The 15,577-nt window shown below is 42.1% G+C and overlaps 2 protein-coding genes across 2 annotated transcripts; both read left to right on the top strand.

Annotated features, from left to right (window-relative positions):
• Nucleotides 1–2,175: 2,175 nt before the first annotated feature.
• Nucleotides 2,176–7,471, top strand: LOC124291770 (TNF receptor-associated factor 6-like). The gene is made up of 8 exons (XM_046728841.1): nucleotides 2,176–2,319; nucleotides 3,210–3,409; nucleotides 3,643–3,700; nucleotides 4,518–4,628; nucleotides 5,242–5,361; nucleotides 5,883–6,038; nucleotides 6,520–6,671; nucleotides 7,026–7,471. Exons 2-8 carry the CDS (start codon nucleotides 3,240–3,242, stop codon nucleotides 7,195–7,197), a joined length of 939 nt encoding a protein of 312 aa, XP_046584797.1. The 5' UTR covers nucleotides 2,176–2,319; nucleotides 3,210–3,239; the 3' UTR covers nucleotides 7,198–7,471.
• A 4,096-nt stretch (nucleotides 7,472–11,567) lies between these two features.
• On the top strand, nucleotides 11,568–13,388 carry LOC124291710 (activating transcription factor of chaperone-like). The gene is made up of 3 exons (XM_046728776.1): nucleotides 11,568–11,711; nucleotides 12,049–12,327; nucleotides 12,512–13,388. The coding sequence occupies exons 2-3, from the start codon at nucleotides 12,129–12,131 to the stop codon at nucleotides 13,297–13,299; spliced, it is 987 nt and encodes a 328-aa protein (XP_046584732.1). The 5' UTR covers nucleotides 11,568–11,711; nucleotides 12,049–12,128; the 3' UTR covers nucleotides 13,300–13,388.
• The last annotated feature ends 2,189 nt before the right edge of the window (nucleotides 13,389–15,577 follow it).

The raw sequence follows: 15,577 nt of genomic DNA, 5'->3' as shown, positions 1-15,577 counted from the left end.
CTTGTAACCTTGACAAGTCCCGTCCAGGAGGCAAATTAGTGGCTGATAGCATGAAAAGCTATCAACAGCAGTTGTGTAGGATGACAGACAATCAGCAATGTCACAAGGCAATGTTTTTAATGGTCAGTGTAGAAGATGTACCATTTGACAGTTGACTTCACCTGATCAGATGAGCAGTTCCAGAAATAATCGGTGGGACCAGACAATCCAGTGGATCAACAGCATGAACATCCATCATGAGCAGTTGGGATAGATACAACAGTGTCAACTGTAAAGTCACTGAGCCTGACCACCCTATCCCGTCAACAGCATGAACATCCATCAACGACAAGCATGGGTTACTGCATTCTCTTCCCACAGAGGTTACTCCTGTCATATCTTACTGAAGATCAATTCTAACCTGGATCCAGCTGAATGACTAGGGCCATCGTAAGTTATAGCTTATTATAAGTACACAGTACCCTGACGTTTCTGTCTCATGTTTTCAGAAGCATTAGGCCATTCGTAAGTCAGTGATGAAGTATAGAGTTTCGATATGTCGTAACGTTACGAGACCGCCTCCGTGGTGTAGTGGTTAGAGCGTCCGCCCGGAGAGCGGAAGGTCGCGGGTTCGATCCCAGACCGCGTCATACCAAAAGACGTTAAAATATGGTACTTGTTGGTCCCTGCCTGGCGCTCGGCATTTATGGGTACAACAAGTATAATGTGTCTGAGTGGGGTATTTATGCTTCACTGCGGCATGGTATCTCAGTGGGCTTGCACTATAAAACCAGCTTAAGTCTGGGCTAGTACAAGCAGCCGCACATACACATACACACGCATGCACGTCGTCATATGAGCGAAATATTCTCAAGCACGACGTTAAACCCAATTGCACCTCACGTAACGTTACGAACGCTTTGTGGATCGGGACCCAGATCGTGAGGATTCTCGGTTAAGATATGTCCCAAGTAACCCATGGTGCGAATTGTCTGTCACCATAGCTCGACGGGTGGATCGTCGCGTGTGACAGTATCAGTGACTGGATTGTGTGGCCCAGACTCGATCACTTACCGTCGTGTCGTCATATGGCTGGAATATTGCCGATAGTGGCGTTACGCAACGACAAACTTCATCTACATAGTTAGACGGGGAAGGAGTAAGTTCGAGCACATCATCCCTGTCTTGAAAAGACTTCATTGGCTACCTGTTCGCTACCGAACCATCTACAAGATTCTGCTCCTCACTTTCCAATCTCTCCACAATCTTGCTCCTGACTACATCTCAAGTCTTATCCAGCCATACCAACCTCGGCGCAGTCTGCAGTCAGCCAACAGCCAGCCATCTCCTTGTGGTACCAAGCTTCAGAACCAAGTCTTACGGCGAACGGTCTTTTGCATCAGCAGCACCATTCTTATGGTACAAAGTCCCAATCAACACACGGGCCTCACATGAACTCTCAGTGTGTGTGTGTGTGTGTGTGTGTGTGTGTGTGTGTGTGTGTGTGTGTGTGTGTATGTGTGTTAATGCACGTGCATGTGTGTGTGTATGCGTGCGTGCGTGTGTGTGTGTGTGTGTGTGTGTGTGTATGAAAAACACCACTCCTCTCACGCGAATCCAGAGACAAGGTAAGTTTCGTCATTTGAAGCAGACTGGCTATTAATTTGATCGGTAACCAATGTGTAGCAGAACGGTGTGTAATATGCTTTCAAGAGATATACTAGCCAAACGCAATATATTTGTTTTATTCTTGCATGTTGTCTGCAAAATGCACCCCAACCTTTCGAAAACAATATCCGTCCTCGCCTTCTCTCAGAAATAGAAACTCAAATTCCGAATTATTTCTAAGATAACAGGCAGAAGTTTTATTTGAAAATATAGAGTTAGATCACTACGGAGGTGCATAATGAACTTCGTCTTAAGTAAAATTACAAGCTTGATCCAAGAACATCAATGAAATAGTATTCATTTTGACCGCTGGATATGTGACAACTCTTCCTCGAGTGTAGAATCACCCACTAATCTCGTAGTCAACGTGCGTAACACTCAAGCTTGTCATGCGATAAATTCATTGCACGTGCACAACGGACCAATTAAAACTTTGGTTGTAAACACAATGCGATGGTTTGCCCATTACAAGCATTGTCGAGATAGAAGTCAGATTGAGTGACAAGCCTAATAATTTCTCTATTGACAACCACCCAAGCTGTTATTTGGAAATGTCGAGTGAGTGATGCCAGCTCAAATGTCACGCTTCCTCCATACTTAAGATACCGTCGATTGGTGGCTGTATTGGTCGGGTGCAAGAGGTCAGTCAGTCCAGCGTTTATTCTCCTATAGGTAAGAACTGATTACAACCAGTGCGAATTCTAAATGTTCTGAAGCACTCGTTAAATATACATGTTTTAATTTAGGAAATCACGTATGTTGGTGTTGCGAAGTAAGCTAAGAAAATGTCGATAAGCTGATCGAAACTGAATACTTAAGCGAACACATACAATTTGTACTTCCCTCACCAAAACACATTCAACAAGTTACGGTAGAATGAAGGTTTTGAACATTGACACATATGCACTCTAATGGATTTGTGATTCATATTTTCTCATACGAAACAGGATCATCTTCTGTTGATACAGGGGCGGTGGGGTAGTCTAGTGGTTAAAGCGTCGGCTCGTCACTCCGACACCCGGTTCGAATCCCACATAGGTACAACGTTTGAAGCCCATTTCTGGTGTCCCCCGCTGGAATATTACTAAAAGCAGCGTAAAGCCAAACTCAGTCAGTCAGTTGATACATAATATCACTTTCATAAAAAATATTTACCTGAAAGTCGATAATTTTTACTTGACTCATGATCTTTTGCTTATCTTCCTTTTCCTTGCGAATGGTAGTGGAACACTTGAATCCCTTGAAGTTCCCGAAGCGGACGTAAAAATACACTCACCCACTTTCCCGCGTAAACAGTCATGTGACCAGCCTTACTTGCCACTCTCTCCATTTTCGCCCAGGTGAAATTACATTTTTGCACAAGCCACCACCTGCAGTCTTTGAGACTGAGGTCGTTACGGGTACACTTGTGTATATACAGCACATCCGAAATAATCTATCCCCTAGTACTTCTTACAAATTATATCATAATGTAAGACCGTGATAATGTTTGCTTGATGTATATAGTCATGATTTGAACTAACTGTCAGTCAAAACATAACTACGGGTGTGTTTAATGGCAGCAACAAACCACGTACAGACACTGAGACAGGATGAGTCACGAGGAAGTCAGTGTTGGGGAGATTCACGGTTTTGACCACGACTTTGACCCCCAAGTAGACCGGAAGTACCAGTGCCCGATCTGTCTGGCGGTGTTACGGGAAGCGGTTCAGACTTCCTGTGGACACAGGTTCTGTGAAGAGTGTTTGAAAGGCGTCATCAAGTGAGTTACTAATATTTCCATTCGTTGATTATCTACAGGTTCCCTATAACATCCATATCCTTAGAACCAGTATCTCCCAAAACTCCAGTATCTGGTCGTAATGTCAGCCTATAATTCACGCTCTTTATAGTTATTACAATAACATGAATAACATCAATCATCGTACCTCAACATTAACAATAGTCGTCATCCTTGATCTTAAATATGTAACTTCAGTGTCTTCCGATTCACAGGGCAAGAACGTGTGCCAAATGTCCAGTTGACAACAGATGGTTCAGAGTTCGAGGAGAAGTAAGATCCATTCAGTGACAATTTCACTCCTTACGTCGATTGTAAACACACACACCCGCCCTAAAATGTCTGTTAATGTCTTGCTAACTTTTCTTGTCTAATTAATACCGACATCGTGACGAACACATTCCCTGCGATAATTAAGAACTATAACCGACGGTGATTCCAGATGGGAATATTCGTACCTTAACCCATGTTTTTAAGAGCTGACAAAATGCTAGTGTAGTCAGATAATTGGTAACTAATTGTGTGTAGTCGCCCACTGAAGTCATGGAACTTGGGTCTTCACGGAGGAAACAGTTCCTTACATACCCCCAAACTAAGTTTTAACTATAGACTAAACTAGTGTTTGCTCATCACAAAAAATAGGCGGGGGGTACGTAAGGAACTGTGATCCTCCGTGAAGACCTAAGTTCGAAATGGTCTTCAGCAACCCATGCTTGTAAGAGGCGACTAATGGGATCGGGTGGTCAGCATCCTGTCTTGGTTGAACACGTCATCGTATTCCATCGTTGCGTAGAACGATGCTCATGCTGTAGATCACTGGCCAAGAGCGTCGCCATATAGCTAGACTAATGCTGAGTGCGGCATTTAACCATTTCTTGGTGTTGAAGTAAGCGTTATTCTAACACGAACCCGGCGGCCTTCATTTGGTACATATGTTGCAGAGCCACGTGACATCAGTCAACTCATCTGTGTCAGTGACTAGTTTTCTGTTCAATGTGCATGGGAGTATTCCAGGGCTTTCTTGGTATTCTCGGGGTCACTGACATCATATATATACATGGTTCTTATGTAATATTGTCGTTGCGGTCAGGTGTTTCCCGACATCGCCACCCGACGTGAAATCTTGTCCTTGACAGTAAAGTGCGACTACAACAAAGGTGAAGACCGATGCCAGTGGAAGGGGGAACTCCGAGAACTCCAGGTGAGTCCCCGAGGACAGGGCAAATTAGTCTCCAGGTAGACCAAGGGAGACTATCCATGCTGATCGTGATTTCCCCGGACATGTCCTATATGAACTGTACAAGCTAATACTATGTGAGTGAATTAGAATTTGCCGCTGCATAGACAGTTAATAAAACAGTTTATAAATATGTAAGCTTACTAAGTATTCACAGCCCGCAAATGCCGTTACAAACAATTAAGAATTCGTCTGTAAGGGTTGTATATCTTTGTTCTTTTGGCTTCTATTAAATGCATTAAAACTTGACTTCTAAAACACGTGTAACATTGGTCTTGGGTCTAGAAGATCCTGTTTAGAATTGGTCTTAAGCAGCTTATCCTACGACCAACGTGTCCGGTTGGTCACAGTCGGTGACTTGGCAGAATTGCGTTGATCGATTCCCATTGATCGATTCCCATTGTCAATCACTCGATTATTGATGCACCGCCGCCATGTATATAGGTTGAATGTTGCCGAGTGAGGCATTAAATAACAAACAATATTTACTTGACTCCTATTTCCTATTGTATCTTGAATTGTGCTTGTACTTAAACTTCCACTTCATAATGGCATCCTCGCCTTGTTTGTCCCTTAGGAGCACAAGGACACCTGCCAAATGGCCCCCCATACCTTGCGAGTACAGTTGTGGACTGACCGTGACCCGAGGCGAAGTGGCCGTCCACATGGCGACTTGCAGGAGAAGACCAGTCGCGTGTGACCACTGCCAGATCACATTGGCATTAGCTGACAGACCAGTAAGTTACCTTGAAACCCGCGATTCGTCAGACATCCTTGCTGCACAGTTCAGACATTGCATCCGCTGAGACTCGGTTTAGAACTGGCCTTCGGCATCCCCTGTTGAGGCAGGTACTGTTCTTGTAAGAAGCAGGTAACGAGCCAGGGTCATCAATCTGGCTGGCATGGTTGGGCAATGTCATGTGTCCACAATCTGTATACCATAACATCACCCGGGATGTAATCAAATTTTAGAAATCAGAATAGGTTTCTTTAAGGCCGCACAGATAATCCCGTCTGGACCAGACAATCCAGTGATTGGACACATGACACTAACCACTGCTGCTGTTATGAACTATATTTATAGAAATACAAATCCAGTCTAAGCATGTGTAGATTTGCCTAAACCCGACTTCAGTGACAGTGTATTGATGCAGTCAAGGCATGACTGAAATGTAACTACCGCATTGCATGTTAATTCTTTAATATTCTGTTGTGTAGATGCACCACCTGCTGGAGTGTGAGAAGTTCCCGGTAACGTGCACTGTGTGTGGAGCTGTGGGCATTCTCCGGAAGAACATCCCCGACCACATCGAGCAGGACTGCCCTCTGGTGGAGGTTAAATGCACCTTCAACAGACTGGGGTGCAAGGCCGAGGTATGTCACACAGGACATAGAGAGGTGCATGTATGTCAGCTCCCATATCAGTGTGGTTTACAGATGTTTTATTTGGCAAATACTCATGGTAATCTTTGTCAGATTTGCAAAGATTCGACACAGTCCGTGTTAGTAACAAATTAAAAATACAATTGCCAGAAGCCTGATGGCAGTAATACAGCACTGTCTTCGCCTTATGGTCGTTCCTTCTTCCGAGTTAGGGGTGCTGGGGTAGCTTAGTGGTTAAAGCGTTCGCTCGTCACACTGAAGACCCGGGTTCGATTCCTCACATGGATACAATGTGCGAAATCCTATTCTGGCGTGAAACAAAGGTCACTCACTTATCCAAATTTGATATATTAAAAGCTTTGAAAACGTTGAATGGAATTTAAGCGTTAATTGGCAGTTTTATATTAATTGATCTACCTGTGATGAATGTTTATATGTTAGATATATACTTTAAACCTGGTCCCGCTTTCAGGAAAAACGCCAGAACCTGCAGAAGCACAACAAAGAGTGCTGGCAGCAGCACTTGGCCCTGATGGCGGACAACGAGCTCCTTCTGCGGTCTGACATGCATAAGTTACGAATCACAGTCGAGTCTCTCACTAACGATGTAGAAGATCTTAAAGAGTGAGTGCACACCCAATTCTCCGTTTTACCAGGTGGTGAAGTACTGAGTAAACTTTCCGCTCGTCACAATGGTTTTACTCGAAAACTCCTTAGATCCCGAGTCTGCTCTAGACTGGCGTTCCTTGTTTTTTTAATGAAACGACCGGGGTTTTGTAAAACCTGTTCATTTCAGGGACTAGATGTTAGTCTAGAGCTTTACCAAACTGAAGAGATGCATGGCTTCCGCGTTTTCTCCAAACTTCAGCGGATAAGACATTGTATCACGAGATCAGTGATGAAAACTGCGTTATAGAGTCTCCCTGGTTAAACCCATCTCTCTCACTCACTCAGTGTATGTCTAACTCAATGTTTCAGTCTGGCCGTGAGACAAGAAGTCATCATGAAGATCCAACGTCGACAGATTCGAAAGCTTCGAGGCGAATCCGCCAGTGATGCTGTTTCAACCACATCGGACGAAGACGTTAACGATGCAGCGACCAACACCATCACTATGGAGATGGATGACGACAGCGCTAACATTTCGTGATGTGTGTTTAGTCTACAGTGTGGAGACGTCTAAACACGACAGCCGAACAGCCACGCAGTGAATGCCTTGCAGTACATGTGTGCCTTGACTTGCCCCTAGACTGATTAATCAGTCTGGTTCTCACAGCCGTCTTTTATGCCATACTTTGTGAAATATAACCAGTGTTGCTGCAGCTGCACTATACATTACAATGGGGATTGTCAGCCAGTATGTTTTCCTCTGAATCCTTCTTGTAAGAACCAAAAGGCGACTATGCTTGTCGTAAGAGGCGACTAACGGGATCGGGTGGTCAGGCTCGCCGACTTGGTTGACACATGTCATCGGTTCCTAATTGCGCAGATCGATGCTCATGCTGTTGATCACTGGATTGTATGGTCCAGACTCGATTATTTACAGACCGCCGCCATATAGCTGGAATATTGCTGAGTGCGGCGTAAAACTAAACTCATTCACTCACTCTTGTAAGAACATTGCTAAAAGCGGCGTAAAACCATACTCACTCACTCACTCATGTGTGTGTGTGTGTCCTGAAAGTTAAATGACCATATAGAAACTCTTCATTACGGGTAGAAACGCCCACTGGGTGTATGTATTATGTCGAATGTGCGGACTATCCACGCTGGTCTCTGCATCCTGACCTAACGTGGTCTGACTTGATGTATCGGACGGTGACTGATGGGATGTGGTGCCCATGCTCGCTGACTCGATCGATATTGTGGTATCCCCGCTGTCTATAGGTCGATGCTCATCGTCTCTCACTGGATTGTCTGGTCGAGATTTGATTACATAAGCAGACTGCCATCATATAGCTGAATGAGGCGTTAAAAGTGTTTTATCGCAAATAAGAGTGATAAAATGTGGGCGTTTACTCAGTTTGTCAAACTTTTACTAAATATACATCCGAAGAGGCACACCAAAATGTGTGATAAATCCGCCATGCTCTCTGGGCGATCCTGTCGCCATGGATACCGCACTGCGATATCTGCTAATGTACTGTATGTATTATCATACCTTTAGGGTCGTTATATGCAAGCAGTTTTGTTCTGCAGACAGGTTGGTAAGTCAGAATCACAAAGGTAGGCTGGTATGATACAAAAGATGCCTCGATACCCCTGTGCGATCAAACACATACAGCACACTAGACGACACACCCAACCACGCAAACCTATTGTCAGTTTCGTTAAGTTAAACGCACCAACTATTAGTAGCTGACTACATGCGTGACCGTATTTTTTACTGTTCTGAGCTGTATAGAGATGGTCCGTGTGAAGGAATGTTTTATGTTCACTCCCTGTCGATATTTGTATATTCAGAGAGAATTTGAACTGAATTGTGGACAGTTTTGTTCACAGGTTATAACAGCGGCAAGTACACCATACATTCGGCTGTATTAATCATGTACAGATTTTGATAATGACTGTGAATCAGCGTATATATATATTGCATGCGTATTTTTCTAGCCTACAATGAATATATATTTTCGTAATAAAGATGAAGTTCGATATAAATGAGTTTGTGTTTTGTCCTGATCGCTGGGCTCCTTAGAGTAGGCCTATCTGTCAACTTCCAGAATGGACACCCTCCCCTATGACGCTTATGAGGGTCGTTTTACCAGCGAGTTTCTGAATGTGTCAGTAAGGGGGTTAGTATTGTCATGTTCATAGTAGTAGACGTAATCCCTATACAAAAAGTGTCAACAACGTCTTCATCTCATGCGTAAACTGAGATCTTTTAATGTTAACCCATCTGTGATGTCATCTTTTTAAGTAGCCTTTATTCAGAGTATTTTAAATTTTCCTTCCATTGTTGGTACGGGTCTCTCTCAGTTCATCTCAAATCTAAAATGGACAAAATTGTTAACATTGCAAGTAAAATCGCTGGAGTCAGATTTGAATGTTTATCAATATATGCGCGGCAAATCGTGAATCAAGCTGTCAAAATCATATCTGACCATACTCACTACTTAAATTCGGAATACAACCTCCTCCCTTCAGGCCGCCGCTACAAAGTTCCAATTGTGAAAACTAAGAGCCCGTACATCCTTTATTCCAAGTACCATATCTCTCTTAAACAAATGTGAATATACCTAAATCAAAGAATTTATGTAAATATGTTTGGTATCTCTCTAATGTGTCAGTAGCTCTGCTGATGTAACACAAATTCCTGAAAAGGCATTAAAGTATTACTCCTTAATTAACAACTGCATGTTCCAGTGTTAATTAAGGAGTGATGATAATGATCTGTGGTATATTAAGGATATTTTTATTCTCCAGATATCTCAATAGATATTTATCGGTGTACTTGATATCGGAATTCCCCAGCATAACAACTATACACGTGTTCATGATACTAAAACAGAAGTATTCCAAACATTAAGTCTGAGATGTGTGTTTATATTGATCTGTATATACAGGGTACATCAACATCATGGAACCAACTTTTATGTTAAAATAATAAAATGTCGATCATGCAGTTTTATTCAATATCACCTAGTTACTCACATATGTAATGTTATTATTAAATTGCCATTATGTTTGCCAAACAGACGTACTGTTTTTCTGTTACTAGTAACGGTACATATCATTTCACATTTCATCCAATATAATACATATAATACAACGCATGTTATAGTTGATCAACACTTTCCACCGTTGCCAGACATACAGTTTAACTTCCGTATGGGTCGTAAATCTTTAGCTGTGACTCTTCCTTGACTCTAATTGATTGATGTTGGGAGGATAGAACTATTTTTAGCATATAGCACTTCGGGCGATACAGTTCATGCTCTGCTGCTCATGGGACGAAGCACGATTCGAGGACGTATTCATGAAAATTTAATAGTGTTTCGTAGTTTCCCTACATCCTACGTTTTGCTCATATATATTACTATATCGCCATCCTGTTATTTGAGACGCCAAATGTGTGATATCTTCCTTGTAGCGTTGATTAGTCTGTGTCAGTCATTATTTTCACTTCCGTCCAGCTCATTCTGCAATGCAATTTGAAGCAAGTTAAGATTAAATTTCCTCAAGTTCAGGAATCTCCCATCTCATTGGAGCTCCTTTTAGATGTAAATGGAATTGTTAGTTTCTGTGAAAATGATATATATTCACTGTAAGCGTTAGTGCTATCTGATGTCCTTCCTCAATGTGCTTTCGGCTCGACTCGGGGATTTTCGTATCTAATTACTTCCCGGTATTATCACCCGACGTACCCGGATGATCGTAAGGTCTACAAGGGCAACGTGACTTGCATATTCTTCGAGGGATATTAGAGCAAACAAAGTACAAATAGTAAATACATAAATGAGTAGACAGATGTTTGTTCACGCTACATATTATCAATGACAATGTACAGATCACTACTGTGTTGAGAAATGAATGACAATATAGCTGCATGAAATGACTACAGCTGCATGAGAAATGAATGACGAATCAGGACTACTACTACTACAACGACTACTACCAAATAGCAGTCACTAGACGGTAGAAACCTAACATCAACCAACTTTTCTGGGATTATCTTGATATTTCCTGGGAAAGTACAGAAGTGTATAAATTATTGATAAAACCAGTTCATGGTGACTCACTACAGGCCTGTTTCATAACGCCACGTCACGTACTACATATCACGAACGAAATAATATTACATTGTTCTACATCAAATCACTGCTTTGTGTTTAATATTACGCTATATGTGGTCTAGTATTTAACATACACTTGGTATTTTTGTCGTCATGAATGTGAAAACCGTCATCATGTATTGATATTGAGGATTGTAACATATATTTGTGTATAACACCTTTCGAGGATTGACAGATTATAAAAATCACACGTTCTGAATGAAATAAACACACAGTTATTTCTTTTTCGTGTCACTTGCTGAATCAACAACAAAAAAATGATGATATGGTAAAGTCTCGCTGTACCACGTTCGCCTTGTGGTATAGTATTTGCCTCGTGTCCATTCATGTTTGATGAGGTAGGCAGGTGCGAGCTCGCTAATACCCAAATATAGCAACAGCGTTTGTGGGCGCTGTCGGTAACTGGCCAATCGAATAACAGATCACACGTGATAGCATTCACAGGATCTACGTCATGTCACATGCTTTGGCACACTGCCAGAATTTTCTGATGCAACCCTTTGGTTTGCTTACTCCCTAGAAATACCTACACATCCGTTTCGAAAAATAGTGCACGAAAACCTTTACTGATATATCAGTTTATGTCAATCAGTAATACTGTAAATATGGTTTAAGAGTAATTTAACTTTATAATAAAAGTAATGAAGCACAAATATGTGAATAGTTGGCTAATTCGAGTACCTAATTACACCCGTAGACGTCACGCGTAGTAATATTTCCCATAAGCCGCACTTTTTAGCTGGCAACATCGCCCGCTCCTCTCATTCTCAGATATCCCAGCTCACGAGAAAGTCTATACGTTCAACCTATAGCGATGGAAGTGTAAGCCGGCACCCCCACCACACCCGTGCAAATAATTTTGCACCATGGCGTAAGTACATTATTAATACGTACATATAATCGCTTTAATGTTAATTTAAGTGATATATTGTGATATTTCTCCTGCTTAATTTACAGTTAGAAATAACTGCGCAGTTCACCATGTGGATTTTCCACGTGTCATTTCCCGCCATATGGACGACGAAGCAATTTATTTTATGACAGCATCGCCCAATTATGGGAGTTATACGCCTTAATTACATACACAGGCATTCTTTTATTTTCTTCAAACAATTTTGTTGCAATTTTATATAAAAAAAATTCCCTCTCGCCCCACCCATTCCCATCATTACAGGGGTTATGCCTAACACAAATGCTTTTTCTTTCAGACCCCAACACAATGTCGTTTTTCTCTTCGCCCTGGCAATTGCTGTAAAGGCACAAGATACAGAACTAATTTTTACCAACGATGACGTCTACACTCAATATGGAGGATCTGAACCTGTTGTCGGAGGACTGGCAGCTCGAGCCTTCGCTCGGACTGACCCTGTTCGATGATCCATGGAAGAACGTCGACTTTGAGTCGACAGATATTGTCAAGACACCACTCGATAGCGGCGTCGATGACCTCAGCGAGCTGCTTGGAGCTCCAACAGAGCATATTGCAGGTACGTGTTTAAGGTCACGAGTTGACCTATAAGGGTCAAGTGTTAGACCAGGAAGCTTTAACGTTTGTTTTGTTTTTCTGCAGTTAGAATTAATAGTGGAATAACTGAAATAAATCCATTGTTATTCATTGTTACATTATGTATATGATCAGTTGGTGATATGTTCCAATTCATTACTTTTCAGACCCCTTCTGCAATGAGTGGATGGAAAATGCTGGCATCACGGAGATGCTACAGAGCCTGGTTCAGGACTCTGCTAGTGCCATGGATGCCAGCTCAGTCCCAGAAACTTTATGGGAAGCTGCAGACACCTCATCTGAGGTCAAGGGTCATGAAATTTTACGAAGCTTGATCGAGCAGGGTTTGGAGCCAGAGTCAACCCCACCATCACCAGAGGCACAGGTGGCCCCAACTATCGACCTGGGCACAGTATCCCTGGACTCTAGTATTGAGACTCCCATGTCTCCCATACATCTGACAGACATGGATGGCATCATGCATTCGCCTCTCTCGGCTGAAGATGTAGAAAGTCTCTTGTCTGGCTCCGAGCCCTCCTCCCCTGATTCAAGTAGTACAGTAGACTCTGCGAGTGGCTCATCCACCTGTAGTGAGCTTCAAGCAATGCTTTTGGACAATACTCCCAAATCAAATGGCAAATCGAGGATTAGGTCGTCGCCCTATTCTAAGTCTAGTGGGCGTAGCACAAAGTCTAAGGTTAAGGACACAATTGACTCAGATATACAGGTTGAATTTCTCTCAAAGAAAGACAAAAAGAAACTGCAAAACAAGAACGCAGCCATCAGGTATCGCCATAAGAAAAAAGCAGAAGCTGAAGAGGTGAAGACCGAGGAACAGGGTCTGGAAGAACAGAACAAGGAACTCCGTGACAAAGTAGATCAGCTAGCACGCGAGATACAGTACATGAAGGACTTAATGGCGGAAGTGTTGAAAGCGAAGGGAGTGAAGTCGTGAAATGTAGATAGGAATTTGTGTGAATGGTTTGTACATATTGTGGATGAAAGGTGTGTGCATTAGATGTAATAAATGTTCATAAATTGTGACCAATTGGTTTTGTTCTAATTTCAATTGACAGTTCGAATTTTATGTTCGTTTGGCAGTATAATACTAAGGTGAAGAGCTTTGGAGGAAATGGGTACCATGATGTTATTTTGGTATTCGGGACGCCCGTCTCATTGTTAACAATTCCGAACACTGGAAGAACTATTGCCTGGTGAATGGATATGGATCACGGTTTAGTATGGTCCAGATTACAAGCAAAGCTGTATTTCAGCCGGAGTTTGGCGTAAAACAGCCACTCTGCATCATGGCAAGCACGTTCGTCCTACATTGACAACTGCCGTCGGGAACGATAACGTTCAAGTGTGAGATCCTGTTGTGCAGGAAAGGCCAGTATTGTGTAGTATCCGTTAGGAAAAGCATGGCAGCTCCATAATGGTTAGATGTCCGTATGGGAACCTGTTGAATATCAGTGCCTTGGAAGTCCTGTGAAACGTACTAATCCATGTACATATGCATTAAAGTTAAACACACAAAAAATCCTAAATTATAACAGAAATGCAAACAAATATAATTTACAAAACCCATCCTTGCACCACACTTTCATCCTATACGACCATAAGCCTGACATATCACTGATCTCTCTTAATAAAAAAACAAAACAATAGTTCGATGATTACACGTTAAGTTACAAAAAACGTTGCATGTTCACACAAACGTTAAGATCGTACATTCTCTCAAGTTCCTCAGTTTCTCACTTCCACATGAATTTCACAGGTATGAGAATCGATACACTTCCACTGTCGACAGGTCATCTCACCAAGATCTGTTTGTACTGTCAGTTCAACGTGACACTGGTTATGTTGAGCTCAGTTCGTCTCGGAAGTAACTGCTTGTTAGTGTAGCATGAGTGAAGTGCTAAGTAGGCATATTTGTATCTGTATAAAACACAGGAATAACCTGCATGAACTCATACTTGAATTCAATACAGTAATTATACGATGGAATGACTTAATGTCTGCATTTTCTACAGTAAATGTAGAAGTGAAAAGAAACCCTTGTAACCTTGAACATATTCCTGTCACAATTAACTTAGCTCAGGAATTCACGCAAACACATTATGAAATTTGTTCATATTGGCCTTTTAAGCCAATTTATTGTCTGATATTTGTTAATCGCCAGTATTCCCAAAACGTTGATTTAGGCGAACACAACGTGTGAAGAAGTAACATGGTGATTCAACAGACGCTTCTTTCACTCTAAATTGTAGTGCCGGTAAGGTTACCTCCCTTGAATCGACCCATTTTCTCATGAACTGCAGTATCACGCTCTTTCCTTCTTTCTATATACCTATGTCTTTCTAACGCTGTTTTTAAGCGCGACACGCCCCTGTGGTCCAGTGCTCCCAAGCATTTGTTTTCCAGATAAGCATGCACGAGCTATACTATTACTGACATTCACATTCACACAATCCTTGTCTGACCGAGGCGTGGGGTAGCCCAGTGGTTAAAGCATTCACTCGTCACGCTTAAGACCCGGGTTCGATTCCCCACATTGGTCACTCACTTCTCTGACAACAGAATACAAAATAAAGATCGCAAATGTCGCTGTTTCGTCAAACAAGTGCTTATCTGTACACACGGACAGATACTGTATCAGGATCTCAATTGACAGTCTTTAAACTTAACTTTAAAATGCCGTCAAATACCCATTCTCGTCTAAAATAGACTAAAAAACAAAACACTGCACAGTAAAGAAGACAAATAACGCCAGAATGTTTTCTTAAACACCACCGTACACCGGTTTCATCTTCAGCGATTACAGGTGACCAATTTACATGTGACAATGACTACCTGATCTCAATGGCTGTAGATACATGATTTGTATACACCTGTTCATGTAATCAGTGACTCTTGAGGATCCTGGTTAGAATTGGTCTTCAGTAACCCATGCTTATTGTAAAAGGCGACATACGGGATCGGGTGGTCAGGCTCGATGACATGGTTGACACGTCATTGTATCCTATTGCGTAGATCGATGCTCATGCTGTTGATCACTAGATTGTTTGATCCGATTCTTTACAGACCGCCGCCATATAGCTGGAATATTGCTGTGTGTGGAGTTTAACAACAAACAAATCATTTCAAAGAAGCCGAACAGTCATCTTCCAACACACCCAGCCTGCCCAGCGAACAGTTAATTTTTGTTTGTAAAACGTATAACGTATATTTAA

The sequence above is a fragment of the Haliotis rubra genome, unplaced genomic scaffold (genome assembly GCF_003918875.1).
Source record: "Haliotis rubra isolate DU_JTF1 unplaced genomic scaffold, ASM391887v1 Scf5, whole genome shotgun sequence".
NCBI lineage: Eukaryota > Metazoa > Mollusca > Gastropoda > Lepetellida > Haliotidae > Haliotis > Haliotis rubra.
The sequence above is the reverse complement of the archived record's forward strand: the minus strand, read 5'-3'. Positions and strand labels throughout refer to the sequence as shown.

Excerpts from the sequence above, each read along its gene's own strand:
- LOC124291770 (XM_046728841.1), top strand. The coding sequence starts at position 3,240 with ATGAGTCACGAGGAAGTCAGTGTTGGGGAGATTCACGGTTTTGACCAC. Across the intron at positions 3,410-3,642 it reads TGTTTGAAAGGCGTCATCAA|GGCAAGAACGTGTGCCAAAT; the intron begins GTGAGTTACTAA and ends TCCGATTCACAG. Across the intron at positions 5,362-5,882 it reads AGGAGAAGACCAGTCGCGTG|ATGCACCACCTGCTGGAGTG; the intron begins TGACCACTGCCA and ends TCTGTTGTGTAG.
- LOC124291710 (XM_046728776.1), top strand. The coding sequence starts at position 12,129 with ATGACGTCTACACTCAATATGGAGGATCTGAACCTGTTGTCGGAGGAC. Across the intron at positions 12,328-12,511 it reads TCCAACAGAGCATATTGCAG|ACCCCTTCTGCAATGAGTGG; the intron begins GTACGTGTTTAA and ends ATTACTTTTCAG.